Raw genomic sequence first — 18,756 nt, forward strand, 5'->3', positions numbered from 1 at the left:
TAGGACATAAAATGTGAAAGCCTGACATGAAGACAGGAAATAAGTTTCAACAACTATATTGACTCTACTTTGTTGCACATGTGCTTTTTTCTGTTTATTCTTCTAAAATATGTTCCTTTGGGTTTATGTCATTAAATACATGCATAAATACTGTAAAACATACAGCATCTGTAATGTGGCCAAATTCAGACTGCAGTTGGAATTAACTTTTGCATTTCTTGAGGTTTTCTCATTTTTAATTCTGTAAGCTAATAAGAGACTTGAAAAACTGAAAATACTATTGGCAAAGTGAGGGGAAAGAGGGTGAAAGAAAGGAAAGAAATAATGGAGAGATGCAGAGATAGAAAAATCAGAAAAACTGGTTGAAAGACAGAAAATAAGAAAGGAAGAATATGAAATATAAGTAAGAGAATATGAAAAAAGAATGATTGGGGAGAAAAAAAGAGAATGGATGAGGGAATATGGAAAGAAAAGAAATTGATGTTGTTGATATAACTAATGTGGCTATTTGTCTAGAATTCATTTTATATTCCTTGTGAAGAAGAGAATGTGTCCCAAAGGGGGCCAGTTCTCTTTCTAAGGCTCCAGTGAGTCTAAAAGCACTGTTCCTACTCCAGGAATAGGTGCATAAATCATAGAGGGGAGCAATGGTTAGTCATAAATTACTTACTTCTCTTGGAGATCTGGAGCCCCCCTCTCGGAACGTTGGTTTGCACCGGAAATTAATCTGTCATTAAAAGCAAAGCAAACAAATAGGAAAAAAATCAATATTGTATAGGAATGTAAACAGAAATCAGAGGTGGCTGTAAATGTTGACAATGTGTATGGTAATATAATGTGTGAGAACTGTTCCCATATATTGTATTAGATCAGCTCTGCAAAATCCCCTTTTCAAAAACATACTAGCTCAACTAAAAATCCAGTGTCCCAACAAAGAGACCCACCTTGCTGTTAAAAGAGCATGTGTGTGCATTCACCTGCCCAAACAATCTACATCTTGCCTCCCCATGTCTCTAAACAGTCTTCTCTTCACCATGTTGTGGCTGTCTGTTCAGTGTCTCTTCTTTGCCTGCCCTCCCCCTCTTAAAAGGCAGCACTGCATCAGTTTAACCTTGCTTTGCATGAGCAAGGTTACCTTTGCAACCAGAGGCTGGGCTTAAGCTAGGGGTTTTAAAAAGTCAATGGAAGCTGGGCATCAAACTCCTTCAGGTTTACTCCTTTTTACATGAAAGCTAGATTCTGCAGACCATTCACATGAGAAATGTTGGGACCCTGAATGAGTAAATAGATTTTTCCACCTCTTTATCAAGCCATTCCCACTTACCCACCCACAAATCCTGGCCAGACTAGCAGTGCCTCAAAAAGGATCAGCTACATTCCCTATTTCTGAGGGCAGAGTAGAGTACAGGCCAACAGGCGCTTTCATAAAACTGAAAATGTTAAACAGATTGGAAACAAAAAGAAAGGATGAACCAAATGGTTGTGGGGAAGGAAAAGAGAAGAATTGGGAGAAAGGGGGATGCAGAGAGAATAAAGAAGTAATGGGGGGAACACTGAGAGAGAACAAAAGGGAGAGGATGATGGGAGAGGTGGAAAAAGAAATAGTGCATTTAAACTGAAGTTGCCAGTGGACCTCAGGTTTGCATCTCCACTGTTTTCTCTCTCCCCCCATCCTAAGGGGCCATAAAACGAAGAGTCAAATTATAATCCCAACTCATTTCAAAACTTATGTCAGTAGTAGCAACACAAAATTGTAATTCTTAATACTGGATGCAAAATTTTACAGGCTGCAAAATGCTACAGTGTAAAAATTTTACACACACATCCTGCAAATCACCTACATGATCACAGCTTTTGATCTATATGCATAAAATAGCCAGCAATCAAAATGCTTGCTCTTGGTGCTATCTTCTCAGGCCATCCCACAATACTTGCAGAATACACAAGCATGTTCAACAGCCACACTATGGTGTAATTCCAGAAAGTACCACCTTTAATATTACAGCATTGAACAGACATAAGAACTGATGCTACAGCATTAGTCAATCTGTGTTGAGTCTGATGCTACAGTATCCTTCCTGAAACAGTATTTATAGGGTCAGTACTTCCTCTTTCAGATGAGATATGATCCTCTCAACCACTTCTGCCTATGGTGTCCTTACAGGAGAGATGTTAACTTCAGTATCCTGACCAAATTCCACTCTGATAATTGTGCTTTGAACTAACATGAATAAGAGCTGTAAATCAGATTTACCTCAGCTGGATTCATACACAAAAGGGAGATTCTTGATCTGAAAAACTGCTAAAAGATCCCCTCACGCACACCCAAAGTAGTAATAAAGAAATCACAAACATCTGCGTTCCTTTTTTCATCCTTATGGTAGGTTTCTCTACAGACAAATTTTCAAAAATATAAGTAACAGACTTTCTGGACCCAAAAACCAAGAGTATGGCCCCACAATCCATTCATTTAAAAGGGAAAGTATACACAGAAAACTACATTGAATGGAATTGTTGCTTACATATGCACAGTCAATATACTGGCATGATTTTATTAGTTGAGGAATTTTCTGCCATCAATAGGTTCAGTAGTTCTCAAGCTATTTACTGTTATGGGCTGCATATGCTGCTCTCTGTGTGTTATGTGGGCTGCATCCACACAATGTATATGCTGAGAGCCCGGAGAGTGTGGCTGTGGATCCTGCCTGCAAAGATGGGGAGCCCTGTCCAATGCAGGGTGCCCCCCAGCTAGGGACAGTCCCCCCAGCATCCAGACTCCCCGCCCAGCACTAGGCTGGCACACAAGCCCTCCAGGGACTGACCCTTCCAGCACCTAGTCCACAACCCAGGCACCCAGCCCCCCAACTAGGGACTGCCCCCCCCAGCAACTGCCCCCAGCATCCAGGCCCCCCAGCACTCAATCCCTCCCATCCAGGGACTGTGCCCCAGCCACCACTTCCCCTACCTACAGTCTGTTCCCCATGGACCAACTGCACCCCCTGTCCCCACACCTCAACCCCCTGCACTCTCCTCCCTACAGCCCTAGCCCCCTGCACACCCCTCCCCCATCGTCACTGGTCTCCTACCTTGGTTGCACCTAGCTGAGCTGTGCAGCCCACCCTGCCCACCTGCTGCTGCGGGCCTAGTGCTGGGGATCCTGCTCCAGTCGAGGTCACTGGACCCGCGATTCTGCGGGGTAGGGGGCACTGAGCACCCAGGCCTCCTGCCAATGCTACTAGGCCTGATCCTGCCGGGAGGCGGCTGACAGTGGGCTCAATCCTGCGCTGCCCTGTTTTTGCATCCTGCTACCACCTCTGTGCCCGGGGCAGATGCCCCTCCCACCCCACACTAGTTACGGTTCTGAAGATATCACATGAGCCGCAGCTGTGTGCTGATTGGGCCACGAGTTGAGAACCACTGGGTTAAATGATAAACATGGAAGATGATACTAACAAGGGGAAGAAGCATGTCTGTATGTCTGAGAAACTTAGACTGACTGTCAAAGTGAAACATAATTAAACATCTCTCTCAACTGTCCATTATAAAGGCAGAGTGGTTGGGCTTCCTTATTATAGATAATAATTGATCTCCATCCCAAAATGAAAGAACAGCAACTTCATTTAAGTGATGTAAAATTATAGCATTAGACATGAATAGAAAGTAGCATAAACTCTGGCAAGTCAGTAAAAGTATAATTAGGAAGGCCAAAAAAAGAATATGAAGAGCAACTAGCCAAAGACTCAAAAACTAACAGTGAAAAAAAATTAAGTTCATCAGAAGCAGGAAGCCTGCTAAACAATAAATGGGGCCACTGGATGATCAAGGTACTAAAGGAGCACTCAAGGAAGATAAGACCATTGCGGAGAAGCCAACTGAATTCTTTGCATTAGTCATCACTGGAGAAGATGTCAGGGAGATTCCCACACCTGAGCCGTTCTTTTTAGGTGAGAAATCTGAGGAACTGTCCCCGACTGAAGTGTCAGTAGAGAAGGTTTTGGAACAAATTGATAAATTAAACAGTAATAAGTCACCAGGACCAGATGGTAGTCACCCAAGAGTTATGAAGGAACTGCAGTATGAAATTGCAGAACTACTAACTGGGGTATGTAACCAGCCATTTAAATCAGCTTCAGGAGGACAGCTAATGTGACACCAATTTTTAAAATAAGGCTCTGGAGGTGATCCTGGCAATTACAGGCCAGTAAGCCTAACTTCAATACCAGGGAAATTGGTTGAAACTATAGTAAAGAACAGAATTATTAGACACATAGATGAACATAATTTGGTAGGGAAAAGTCAGCATGGTTTCTGTAAAGGGAAATCATGCCTTACCGATCTATTAGCATTCTTTGAGGAGTCAGCAAACCTGTGGATAAGGGTGATCCAGTGGATATAGTGTACTTGGATTTTCAGAAAGCCTTGACAAGGTCCCTCACTAATGGCACTTAAGCAAAGTAAGCTGTCATGGGATAAGAAGGAAGGTCCTCTCATGGCTCAGTAATGGGTTAGAAAACAGGAACCAAAGGTAGGAATAGGGCTGTCGATTAATCTCAGTCAACTCATGAGATTAACTCAAAAAAATTAATCGCAATTAAAAAAATTAATCATGATTAATCACAGTTTTTATCGCACTGTTAAACAATAGAATATCAATTGAAATTTATTACATATTTTGGATGTTTTTCTATATTTTCATGTATATATGGTATTCTGTGTTGTAATTTAAATCAAAGTGTATATTATTTTGATTACAAATATTTGCACTGTAAAAATGATAAACAAAAGAAATAGTATTTTTCAATTCACCTCATACAAGTACTGTAGTGCAATCTCTTCATCGTGAAAGTGCAACTTACAAATGTTGATTTTTTTTGTGTTATATAACTGCACTTAAAACCAAAACAATGTAACACTTCAGAGCCTACAAGTCCACTCAGTCCTACCTCTTGTTCAGCCAATCGCTCAGACAAACAAGTTTGTTTATATTTACAGGAGATAATGCTGCCCTTTTCTTATTTACAATGTCACCCAAAAGTGAGAACAGCATTTGCATGGCACTTTTGTAGCCGGCATTGCAAGGTATTTATATGCCAGATATGCTAAACATTCATATGCCCTTTCATGCTTTGGCCACCATTTCAGAGGAATGCTTCCATGCTGATGACGCTCGTTAAAAATAAGTGTGTTAATTAAATTTGTGACTGAACTCCTTAGAGTCATAGATTTTAAGGTCAGAAGGGACCATTATGATCATCTAGTCTGACGTCCTGCACAACGCAGGCCACAGAATCTCACCCACCCACTCCTGTAATAAACCCCTAGCCCCTCACCTAAGTCTTTAGGGGAGAATTGTATGTCCCCTGCTCTTTTTACCCACATTCTGCCATATATTTCATATTATGAAATATATCCATAGTCATATCTTGGATGATGACTCAGCACATTGTTCATTTTAAGAACACTTTCACTGCACATTTCACAAAACACAAAGAAGGTACCAATGTGAGGTTTCTAAAGATAGCTACAGCACTCGACCAAAGGTTTAAGAATCTGAAGTGTCTTCCAAAATCTGAGAGGGACGAGGCGTGGAGCTTGCTTTCAGAAGTCTTAAAAGAGCAACACTCCGATGTGGAAACTACAGAATCCAAACCACCAAAAAAGAAAATCAACCTTCTGCTGGTGGCATCTGACTCAAATAATGAAAATGAACATGCGTCGGTCCTCACTGCATTGGATTGTTATTAAGCAAAAGCCGTCATCAGCATGGACGCATGTCCCCTAGAATGGTGGTTGAAGCATGAAGGGACATATGAATTTTTAGCACATATTGTACGTAAATATCTTGCGATGCCGGCTACAACAGTGCCATGAGGACACCTGTTCTCACTTTCAGGTGACATTATAAACAAGAAGTGGGCAGCATTATCTCCTCAAATGTAAACAAACTTGTTTGTCTGAGCGATTGGCTGAACAAAAAGTAGGACTGAGTGGACTTGCAGGCTCTAAAATTTTACAGTGTTTTATTTTTAAAGGCAGGTTTTTTTGTTCATAATTCTACATTTGTAAGTTCAACTTTCATGATAAAGAGATTGCACTACAGGACTTGTATGAGGTGAATTGAAAAATACTATTTCTTTTGTTTTTTTACAGTGCAAATATTTGTAATCAAAAATAAATATAAAGTGAGCAGTGTACACTTTGTATTCTGTGTTGTAATTGAAATCAATATATTTGAAAATGTAGAAAAAATCCAAAATATTTAAATAAATGGCATTCTATTATTCTTTAACAGTGCGATTAATCATACGATTAATCGCAATTAATTTTTTTAATTGCTTGACAGCCCTAGTAAGACTAAATGGTCAGTTTTCAGAATGGAGACAGGTAAATAGTGGTGCCCTCCAGGGGTCTGTACTGGGACCACTACTGTTCAACATATTCATAAATGATCCGGAAAAAGGGGTAAACAGTGAGGTGGCAAAATTTGCAGATGATACAAAACTACTCAAGATAGTTAAGTCCAAAGCAGACTGCAAAGAGTTACAAAGGGATCTTACAAAACTGAGTGACTAGGCAACAAAATGGCGGAAGAAATTCAATGTTGATAAATGCAAAGTAATGCACATTGGAAAACACAATCCCACACAAACATACAAAATGATGGGATCTAAATTAGCCGTTACCCCTCAAGAAAGAGATCTTGGAGTCACTGTAAATAGTTCTCTGAAAATGTCCACTCAATATGCAGCAGCAGTCAAAAAAGTGAGCAGAATGTTAGGAACCATTAGGAAAAGAATATATAATAAGACGGAAAGTATCATAATGCCACTATATAAATCCAAGTACATTCACACCTTGAATAGTGCATTCAGTTCCGGTCATCGCATCTCAAAAAAGATACATTAGAATTGGAAAAGATACAGAGGAGAGCAACAAAACTGATTAAGGGTATGGAACCTTCTGTATGAGGAGAAATTAAAAAGACTAGGAGTTTTCAGCTTGGAAGAGATGACTAAGAGGGGATATGATAGTAGTCTATAAAATCATGAATGCTGTGGAGAAAGTGAATAAAGGAAGTGATATTTACTCCTTCACATAATACAAGAACCAGGGGTCACCCAATGAAATTAATAGGCAGCAGGTTTAAAACAAGCAAAAGGAAGTACTTCTTCACACAACGCACAGGCAACCTGTGGAACTTGTTACCATGGGATGTTGCGAAGGCCAAAACTATAACAGGGTTCAAAAAAGAATTAGAGTTCATGGAGGATAGGTCCATCAATGACTATTAACTAAGATGGTCAGGTATGAAATCCCATGCTCTGGGTGTCACTAGTCCAGTGGTCACCAACCGGTAAATCGCGATCGACTGGTTGATCATGGAGCCTCTGACAGTCGATCTCAGTCTCAGTCTAGGGTTGCCAATCCTCTTTCAGCCAAACTAGGAGATCAGCCGCTAACAGTCCAGTGGCACAGCAGGACTAAGGCAGGCTCCCTGCCTGCTCTGGCCCCGTGCCACTCCTGGAAGCAACCAGCACATTCTTGCAGCCCCCGGTGGGTGCAGGGGGTCTCGTGCACTGTCCTTGCCTGCAGGCACCGCCCCCGCAGCTCCCATTGGGAATGGGGAACTGCGGCCAATGGGAGCTGAGGGGCAGTGCCTGCATTCAGGGGCAGAGCATACAGCCATCTGCCCCTTCTGCCCCAGGAGCTGCTGCTGGACATGCCAGCCGATTCTGGGAGTGGCGCAGGGCCTGGGCAGGCAGGGAGCCTGCCTTAGCCCCACTGCACCACAGCTCCGAACCACCTGAGGTAAGCAGCACCCGGCTGGAGCCTGCACCCCAACCCCCTGTCCCAGCCCTGAACCCCTTCCTGTACCCCGACCCCTTGCCTCAGCCCTAAGCCCCCCCTGCACCCAAACTCCCTCCCAGAGCCTGCACCCCACACCCCCTCTTGCACCCCAGCCCTGAGCCCCATCCCATACCCCAATCCTGTCCCAGAGCCTGCACTCCAACCCCCTGCCCCAGTCCCCTTCCAGAGCCTGCACCCTGCACCCCAACCCATTGCCCGAACCTTGAGCCCCCTCCTGGAGTCAGCACCCCACATTCCCTCCTGTGCCCCAACCTCCTTCCCCAGCCCTGAACCCCCCCTTCACCCAAACTCCCTCCCAGAAGCCACATCCTGAACCCCCTCCTGTACCCCAACCCCCTGCTCCAGCCTCAGCCCAGAGCCCCTCCCACACTCCGAGCCCCTCGGCCCCAGCCCAGAGACCACACCCTCCCCCACACCCCAACCCCCTGTCCCAGCCCGGTGAAAGTGAGTGAGGGTGGGAGAGAGTGAGCAACAGAAGGAAGGGGGGATGGAGTGAGCGAGGTGGGGCCTCGGAGAAGGGGTGGGGCAAGGGTGTTTGGGTCTGTGTGTACTGTTATTTCTACATTTTCTTTGAGGTAGATCCTGGATTGCACTTACATTCAAAAAATGATCTTGTGCTTAAAAAGGTTGGAGACCACTGCCCTTTTCTGATTGCCAGAAGCTCAGAGTGGACAATAGGGAAAGGATCACTCAATGATTGCCTGTTCTATTCATTCCCTGGCATTGGCCGCTGTTGGGAGACAGGATGCTAGGCTAGATGGACTATTGGTCTGACCCAGTATGGCTGTTCTTATGTCCTTATGTTGGAACAGGAAACAAAGTCATAGAGTTTTAAAGTCAGAAGGGATCACTAGATCATCTAGTCTGACCTCCTGTATATTGCAGACCGCTACCACCACCCAGCACCAGCACACTAAAACCAGCAATGGAAATGGGACCAAAGTAAATGAGACCCACAGGAGACTAGACTGTTATGTTCCACAGTCAAATATTAGGAGGGATCAAGGTGCACCAGTGCCTGAGGTCTTTACAATGGCAGGGAAATGATTAAGTGAGATATACCCAGATAATCCTAACAAATGTCCCACACCCACACACTGCAAAGGAAGGCAAACTCTCATGCCCCCCAAAGTCACTGCCTACCTAATCTGGGGGGAAATTCCTTCCTGACCCAATATATGGTGATCAGTTAGACCCAGCGCATGTAAGCAAGAACCAGCCAGCCATGCTCATGAAGGAGAGACTTCTTAGTACCTCCTCAGTGCCCTGTCCAATGTCCCATCTCCACCTGTAGCCATCTCTGGTGCTTCAGAGGAAGAAGATTAAAAAACCTCCCAGAATACAATGGGGAAGGAAGGGTTCCCTTCCTGACCTTTGCCAGTGGCCAACTGAAACCCTGAAGCATGAGCTTTAGGAACAAAACCAGAGTGAGCCCCAGGGCTATTAAGCCCTCCCCCTATATCACAAGCAACCCCATTGTACAAGAGCACTCATAAATTTGTCCAGCTCTCTCTCTAAACTAATTAAGGTGTTTGCCACCACAATTTCTACTGGGAGGCTATTCCAGAACCACCTCCCTCTGATGGTTGGAAACATTTTTCTAATTTCCACCTTTAATTTTTTTGTGACCAGTTTATACCCATTTGTGCTTCTACCAACCTTGTCCTTTAGCTTAAATAGCTCTTCACCCTCCTTAGTATTTACCCCCCCCCGCCAATGTATTTAAAGAGAGCAATCATATCCCCTCTCAGCCTTCTTTTTACAAAACTAAACAAACCAAGATCTTCCAGACTGCTCTCCTAAGATAGAACCTACATCCCCCCGTAGCTCTTCTCTCCACCTCTTCCAGTTTAAATCCATCTTTCTTGAATACGGGTGACTGGAATTGTACATAGAATTACAAATGAGGTCTTATGAATGCCTTGTACAATGGTATTAATACTTCTCTCCCTCTACTGGAAATGCCTCGCCTAATACATCCTAGGATCGCATTTGCCTTTCAGAGCCGCACCACACTGGTGGCTCATACTCATCCTGTGATCGACCCACACACCCAGGTCTCTCTCCTCCTTGGTCACTTTCAAACTGATGAGCCACCAGCTTGAATCAGAAATTCTGATTATTAGACCCTGTCAAGGTTCCTCCCCCACTCTGAACTCTAGGGTACAGATGTGGGGACCTGCATGAAAAACCTCCTAAGCTTATCTTTACCAGCTTAGGTCAAAACTTCCCCAAGGTACAAAATATTCCACCCGTTGTCCTTGGACTGGCCGCTACCACCACCAAACTAATACTGGTTACTGGGGAAGAGCTGTTTGGACGCGTCCTTCCCCCCAAAATACTTCCCAAAACCTTGCACCCCACTTCCTGGACAAGGTTTGGTAAAAAGCCTCACCAATTTGCCTAGGTGACTACAGACCCAGACCCTTGGATCTTAAGAACAATGAACAATCCTCCCAACAATTGCACCCCCCCTTTCCTGGGAAATGTTGGATAAAAAGCCTCACCAATTTGCATAGGTGACCACAGACCCAAACCCTTGGATCTGAGAACAATGAAAAAGCATTCAGTGTTTTACAAGAAGACTTTTAATAAAAAAATAGAAGTAAATAGAAATAAAGAAATCCCCCCTGTAAAATCAGGATGGTAGATATCTTACAGGGTAATTAGATTCAAAAACATAGAGAACCCCTCTAGGCAAAACCTTAAGTTACAAAAAAGATACACAGACAGAAATAGTTATTCTATTCAGCACAATTCTTTTCTCAGCCATTTAAAGAAATCATAATCTAACACATACCTAGCTAGATTACTTACTAAAAGTTCTAAGACTCCATTCCTGTTCTGTCCCTGGCAAGAGCAGCATACAGACAGACACAGACCCTTGTTTCTCTCCCTCCTCCCAGCTTTTGAAAGTATCTTGTCTCCTCATTGGTCATTTTGGTCAGGTGCCAGCGAGGTTACCTTTAGCTTCTTAACCCTTTACAGGTGAGAGGAGCTTTCCCCTGGCCAGGAGGGATTTCAAAGGGGTTTACCCTTCCCTTTATATTTATGACAGACCCTAACTACATGACCTTGCACTGTGTACTATTGAATTTCATCCCATTTCAGTCACTCCAGTCTTCAAGGCCATCCAGATTTTCCTGTGCAATATTCCAATCCTCCTCTGCATTGACAATGCCTCCCAACTTCAGATCAGCAAATTTCATTAGCGCGCTCCTGCTTTTTGTGCCAAGGTCATTAATACAAATATTGACTAAGATTAGTCCCAAGACCGACCCTCGAAGAACTCTCTGCAGTCCAATAAGTCACCTTTCAGCACAATCCTTTACATTCTCCCCTTTAGCCAATTCCTTAGTTACTGTACAATGCTTGTACTGATCTCCATCTTTCCTAATTTGACTAATAATTTCCCATGTGTTACCATGTCAAATGCTTTACTGAAGTCCAAAAAAATTAGATCTACTGCACTTTCCTTATTGAAAAAAATCAGCTCTTTTCTCAAAGAAGGAAATCAGGGCACTGCAGCATGATCTACCTTTGGTAAACCCACACTGCATTAATTTCCCTTTACCTCCATGAATTTAAATTATTCTTTTCTTCACAGTTTTCTCTAAAGCCTGGCATTCTACTGAGGTCAGACTGTAATTGTTCGGATCACTTTTTTCCCCTTTCTTAAATATAGGTATGACATTAGCTATTCTCCAGTCATTTGGTACTATCCCTGAACAGAAAGAGGTATTTAAAATCCTTGTTACTGGACTAGCAATCTCATGTGTCGGTTCTTTCAGTATTCTGGGATGGAATTATCTGATTCCCAAAATTGGAGATTTAAATTTTTCTTCCATCTCTGATGTGGCAATTTCCATTTCTATATACTCATTTCTATCACCCACACTATATTCATGCACGTGTTCCATATTACCATTGTTACTGAAATCTGAAGCAAAGTATTCATTTAGTTTTTGGGCCATATCTAGATTATTTTTAATCTCCTTCCTATCCCTCTGCATAGCACCCCAACCTCATGCTTCCATACTCTCTTTTTACCTATTTTTTTTTTTGTTTGGCAAGAGCTAAGTCAGCCTGTCTTTTAGTAATTTTCACTTTATTCCAACATTTTCTAACCTCCACAACATGGCTTTCTTTGCTGATAGCCCCTTTTTCCATTCCATATAGACTCTCTGCTTATGCCTAACAACCTTTTTGAGATGGTTATTCATCCAGCCGGGTTTGGAGTCTATCCATACAAGTTTTTTCCCCCTTTCGCCGGATGCAACTTTCAAATAGCTTTTGTAAAACTGATTTGAAGAAATTGTAAGTCTCCTGTACATTTAAGTCCTTGAGTTCTTCAGTCCAGTTGACTTATTTAACTAATTCCCTTAAATTCCCAAAGGCTTCCCTTTAGAAATCAAAAACCACAGTTGATGACATGATTTTGATTATCCTTACATTTAATTTAAACTGAATCAACTCGTGATTACTCAATCCAAGGTCATGTCCTATAAGCAACTCTTCTGTGATGTCCTCGCTACTTACTAAAATCAAGTTTAAAATTGCATCACCTCTTGTTGGTTCAGTGACAATTTGATGAAGAAAACCGTCATCTATCACAGCCAAGAATACCTGGGTCCTACTGGTATTAGCAGCATTTATTCTCCAATCTATATCTGGGAAGTTAAAGTCTTCTATTATGACAATTCCCAAAAATATTTCTCTCTCTAATATTAAAGAGATCACTTTCCATAATGGAGAGAGACTGACCCTGGGGATCTATAGTAGGCCCCTAAAACCATCCCAACAGAACCTCCTTTACCATCCTTCCACAAAGTGATTTTGACCCAAACAGATTCTGTTTGGTCCATACTATCGCTTCATATTTCTTTGTAGTGTATTGCTTCGTTGATGTACAACACTACCCCACCCCCTTTGCCTTTATTCCCTTCTCTCCTAAACAGCACATACCCTTCAATACCTGTATTCCTCCAGTAATGAGTGCTATTCCATCTGTAATTACTATAATATCTGATTTGACCTATTGCACCAGTAGTTCCAGTTCCTCCATTTTATTGCCCAGACTCATTGCATTTGTGTACAAACACTTCAGTTGTTTCACTCAGGCCTCACCCAGTTTTCTACCTTGTAGTGTCCCATTATTCCTTATTGTATCTTCATTTAGTTGATTTTCCTGCTGCTGTGTATTGAAGCCAGGCGTGGAAATTTCACAAGTCTCTCCCAATCTTCTCCCCTCATCTCCTAGTTTAAAGCTCTTCTTTTATCAGTCATGACAGCATGGATCCCAGAAGGATAATACTCCAGGTGTTCAAGCGGAGTCCATCAGTTGAGAAGATTCTTCTTTTTGTGGATGCCTCCCAATGGTCGCTCATCCCCCAAACCTTCCTCATAGCACCAATCCCTGAGCCATCTGTTCACCTTCGTTACCTTGTCATGCCTTTGCCCTCCTTCTCTAGGGACCTGAAGTATTTCACTGAAGATCACCTGAGCTTCCACTTCTTGAAGCATCTCACCCAGCCCAGCGCAGTCGTCCTTGATCCATTCCAGCGGGAATCTAGCCAGGCCATTCATCTCCGCATGCAGCACAATCAGTGGCTTTTCCCCTTGCGCCCCCCTCAGGATCTTTTCCAGCCCCACCTCCACATCTCGTATCTTTGATTCTGGCAGACAGCATGCTCTCCCGTTCTCTGGATCTGATCTGGTGAGTATGGAGTCCCCAGTCACATAGACCTGTCTCCTGCTGGTGTTGGTATGAATCTGTTTTATGTTCTCTCAGGCGGTCCCTTGTACATCATCTTCATCTTCATCATCTCTTCCTCTCTCCTGGAGGGATTGGTTTCCCTTCGTTTCTTTCTCGCACCTCATCTTCTATCTGTTTCTCCTCTTCATTTCCCAGTGCTGCAGACCTGTCACTCAACTCAATTTCACCACCACTAACTGGTCTTTTCCTCTACCTTGTCCTCATGGTCATATTCTTTCATGGATCACACTCCTCTCCTGGCAGTCCCCCCTCTAGCTCCTTTTGTTCAGGAAGTGTTCATAAATCTTGAGTTGTCTGTACCACCTCCTCTCTCCTTTCCTGCATTATTCCTTCAAATACCCATCTGAATTCCATCGTCTCCAGCTGCTAATCCTTGAATCTTCTCTGCCATGAACTCTATCAGGTGACATTTCATGCATTAGTAGCTTCCATCAGATATCCTCTCAAGAATGATGTACATCCCGCAGCTTCTGCATCCAACCATCTTCTTTCTGTCCTCTCCTCCTCTGGTCATTTCTAGTGTGTCTTAATAGCTATCATTGTCCTCTTTTCCAAGACCCTATAACTAAAAAAAAAGAAAAACTTCCCAACCAAACTCACTTACAAATTCCCACAGAAACTCTGCTGTTAGCTGTTGGCTGTTCACTACTCCAATGTTCACTAATAACTGGCTTTTAAACCTAGCCAAACTCAGTCAGTTCCACGTGCTCATTAAGGGATATCAGGAAGCTCTGAATCAAACTGAAGATATTGAAAATATTTCTTCTGCGAAAACAAATTAATCTTGCAATGCTATTAACCCTCTTCCAATGCTGTTCATCTGGAGTCTTGAGTCTTTGTTTCACCGTTGATCTTTGACAGGATGGAAAAAGTCACCTAAATTCTAATTATTTTAGTTAAAATTCACCCCAGGACAGAGGAACAAGCACCACTGACATCCCATAAAATGGGATTGAAGAGATGTGCAGATCTTGGGATAGCCTCTGCACTGGGGTGAATTTCATACTCTTTAGACTAGTAGAAACAAACTAACATTCAACTCAATGGCCTTCATCTGAGTGTGCACTTTTTCTTATTACTTGGGAAACCATGAACTAGTGGAGATGTAAGAATTTATCATCATTTTTGGTAAAACAGGTCAAGAATAATGGATCAATGAGATTTTGTCTTATTTTACCTTCTGCCGTGTTAACCAGAATGTACTAAAACTCACTGAAAACAGAACCCCAACAAATATGTATTTAATGACATTTTGCAAAACTCATCCAAATCAAGGAAAACTGAAAGCCCTTTCTAAAGGGCTGCCACTGCAAATCTTTGATGTATTACCCACTTCTGTGCAAGAATCAGTGTCAAACAAAGGGGGTAAAATTCTGACCCCATTCAAGTTAATGGCAAAATTCCCACTGACATCAGTGGCACCAGGATTTTCCCCCATGAATCCTATTAGGAAAAATTCCTCCTGTGACAGTTAATTTACAATCAGGAATATATGTATTACCAGATGAAGATGCATTGATAGAGAACTGCAGTATATGATCAATATATTATGGGATTTTGAAGGTTTGGGGAGGTTTCTTTAGAGGCAATTGAAAGCAGGATGGATGTCAAAACAAATTATTTACCAAGGCAAGGAAAGATTTACAAAATCTTTCCAGTTGTAACTCAAAGTGCTAAATTCCTAAAGTTTAGGAGCAGTGAGACTCTAGAGCAGAGGTGAGGAAACTATGGCCCACGAGCCACATCTGGCCCACGGGACTGTCCTGCCAGTCCCTGAGCTACCAGCCAGGGATGCTAGCCCCTGTCCCCTCCCCCGCAGGCACGCTGCCCCGTGGGCAGCACAGCTTGCACGCGCCCACCTCCCAGGCTTTCCAATAAGTCTGTCCTGCTGCTCTGAGCAGCATGGTAAGGGAGCGGGGCAAGGGGGGTTGGACAAGGGGCAGGCAGTCCCGGAGGGCAGTCAGGGGATAGGGAGTGGTTAGGGGTAGAGGTTCGGGCGGGAGGGCGGTCAGGAGACAGGGAGCAGGGGAGGTTGGATAGGGGGTGGGGTCCTGGGATGGGGGACAGGGAGCAGGGGGGGTTGGATAGGGGCTGGGGTCCTGGGGGGGCAGTTACGGACAGGGTTCCTGGGAGGGGGCAGTCAGGGGACAAGGAGTGGGGGGGTTGGATGGGTCAGGGGTACTGGGGGGCCTGGCAGGGGGAAGGGGTGTGGACAGGGATCAGGGCAGTCAGGGAGCAGGGGGTTTGATAGGGGGTGGGGTCCCCGGGGGGGGTGGTTGGGGCGGGGGGTCTCGGGAGGGGGCGGTCAGGGGACAAGGAGCAGGGTGGGTTGGATGGATCGGGGATTCTTAGGGGGGCAGTCAGGGGGTGGGAAGTGGGAGGGGGCGGATAGGGGGTGGGGGCCAGGCTGTTTGTGGAGGCACAGCCTTCCCCACCCAGCCTTCCATACTGTTTCGCAACCCTGATGTGGCCCTTGGGCTGAAAGGTTTGCCCACCCCTGATCTAGAGAACCCTGTTAAAATGTTTATAGTGGTTGTTGATCTCGTATTCCTTTTAACAATGGCAACTGCCATGAATTGTGTTATGCTGTTGTAATTGTGGAATTCTGTGACTGGCACGTATGTACGGGATAGGAAGCAGGGCATTATCTATCTTTCATTTTTAGTCTACAACTTCTTCCCCTACAACTAGAGCAGGTTAAAATATGCTTTAAAAATCAGTTTAAAAAAATCATACTTTCAAAGTTCTTTTCTGTTTCACATGTTTCAAAATAGACCTGTTTGTTTTGGAAATTTTTCAAAAATTTTGATTAAAAAATGCATGTCAAAAGCATTTTTAAAACATTATTGAAAATTTTCATTTACTATAAGCCAATTTTGATAATTATTTAGGTTACAATTTCAGCTAAAACCGGTAACATTTTAATTAAAACATTGCAAAAAAATTCATGAAAACAAAAATAACCTTAAAAGTCAATAATTTTTGAATTTTGTGTCTTAAAAATGGCTTTTTTTCTATCAAAAAAATTTCCATTTGAAAAATTCCAATCAGCTCTACCTATGATATTATGAAAGCATTGTAATGTATTTGACACACAGTACCAGAAATTAAGCTCATGGAATTTTCAGGATAATGCTCAGTTATGGATTTATAATGTGTACTGTACATTCAATATTCCAGCAGGTGGTGTCCTCTTACCTTCTCTAACTGTTCCATGCACGCATTGTGGACCACAATCTTGCAGGCAGCACACTTCCGTCGAAGAGCCGATTTCTACAACATTTAAGAACAGTGTGGCTGAGAGTGTATGGAATGAGGAGAAATCATTTACAGAAACCAAAACATTTGTCAGAAGCCAGGCAGCTTCTCTTTCCCCCACCTTATCCAACAGGTCTTCTGGATTGTCTTCAAAACCTGATTGAGCGATATGTTGAAAAATGGCTTGAAGCTGAAGAGTCGAGAATAAAGGCATAAACAGGGTAACAAGGTGGAACATGGGACATATGGCATGGGCATGTGGACGGGAAACAGAACTAAAGGCATTTTTAAAATAGTAAATAAAGTTACTGATGACATTTTGAATAAGACTTCCTTATTAGGAACAGTCTGAAATGGAAAAGGGCATAGCTAGCGAAGAGACAAGGAAATATACACACTTTACTGAGAGTTTCAGTAATGACTCAAGCCAAACTGGGAAAAAAGTTCCTCCTCTATTGTTCATGTGAAACATTGAATTTGATGGGGGCATCTCTCTGACCAATGCCTTGCAGAAAAATCCTGTGTAATTTATTAGAGAATGATAATCGTCCTGCAGAATTTTGTTAACCAACCTATCAAATGTTATAGCAGGAACATAAATTCTCTATTAAATTCTTTAGGGTGGTTTTACAATTCTGTACAAAAGAAATCATCTTCTATTTATATCTATAGGCTTTTACAGAAATGCCCATAGAATCCTATTAAAGTGAACACTAGGTGTCCATTAAGGACAGAAAGCCTTTACCATAAACTTAATTCTTTCTTGTTCTTGCACATACTTAATCATTCTAATGAGTCTCGCAAAAGACATTTTTACAGAAACGTTTATAATTGAAAGACGGAAAGATTATCAACATAATAAATTAAGGCTGATTTGCTGGAAACTCTGCCATCATTTTTATCATAGTCATTGAGAGCTTGTAATTAATGTTTTCTTTATAATTTTCAATATGTTATTAGCTAGATTTTGGAAGCAACAGCCCTCTCTCTTGTAGCTAACATAACACTAGTAAATTTGCATATTGTCAAATCATGATTTTTCTTTGTAAGTCTCTCAATTTTTGGTGTTTTTCTTAAAACGCCAGCTGATAGAATTCTGATATAGCATAAGAATCTTAGCTTTTGAGTTCGTAAAAAGTAAGTTTCTTAGTCCTCATGATTGCAGGGAAAAGCTTGAAAACATGGAACAAGCATACCCTAACAGCTTAAAGACCAGAAGAAAAATAAAAAGAACCAAACGCTTTTTTTAAAAAAAGCATCATGATTTGTAAACCAATCTCATTACTTTGGGCACTGGACTCATGATTTTTTTAATGTTGGGGCTTGCAATACTGATTCCAAGCATTAGTAAGGAAAGACTGGTGGATAAATCAGACTTTGTGTCTTTTCCATCTCATGTACTATTTATCATAAAGTGTCAGCTCCAAAGGGTGAGAGTTCATATCCTGCTAAGGCCTTACGTTTATTAAAATTTCTATGCATTTTTCCATAAATGCAATTATAGATTAATTATTTCTTACAACTTTTCCATTAAAACAATAAATCTGATCTAAAAATATTTTATATGTAAAAAGCCAAGTAATAGAAAGGCCAGTGCAGCCATAGAAAGATGTAGGATCTCTAAAAAGATAGAAATTGGAAAGCCATTAGCCATTTAATTGATCAAGATAAGCAAAACATAATTAGAGTTAACTAGATTCTCCCCACCTACAGTTCACATAACCACACCAGAAAGCAGCACAAGTGCTACTTTGTGTTACACTACTAGATTCTCCGCAACCAACAAAACCTTAAAACAGAAAAGAATTTCAGTCAAGAAAAGGCCAGGCAATTAAAAATTGCCTGTTCTCACA

The 18,756-nt window shown here is 42.3% G+C and overlaps 1 protein-coding gene across 1 annotated transcript in view; it reads right to left on the minus strand.

Moving 5' to 3' along the window:
* DGKI (diacylglycerol kinase iota) overlaps window positions 1–18,756 on the minus strand; it is a gene marked incomplete at its 5' end in the record, with an annotated part of 284,785 nt that overhangs the window by 154,229 nt on the left and 111,800 nt on the right. Inside the window, 2 exons of the mRNA XM_084617560.1 lie at window positions 671–727; window positions 16,844–16,918. Coding sequence (XP_084473686.1) covers window positions 671–727; window positions 16,844–16,918 — 132 coding nt within the window. The remainder of the gene's footprint in view (window positions 1–670; window positions 728–16,843; window positions 16,919–18,756) is intronic.

Source organism: Lepidochelys olivacea (assembly GCF_965140295.1).
Source record: "Lepidochelys olivacea isolate rLepOli2 genome assembly, chromosome: 1".
Classification (NCBI taxonomy): Eukaryota; Metazoa; Chordata; order Testudines; family Cheloniidae; genus Lepidochelys; species Lepidochelys olivacea.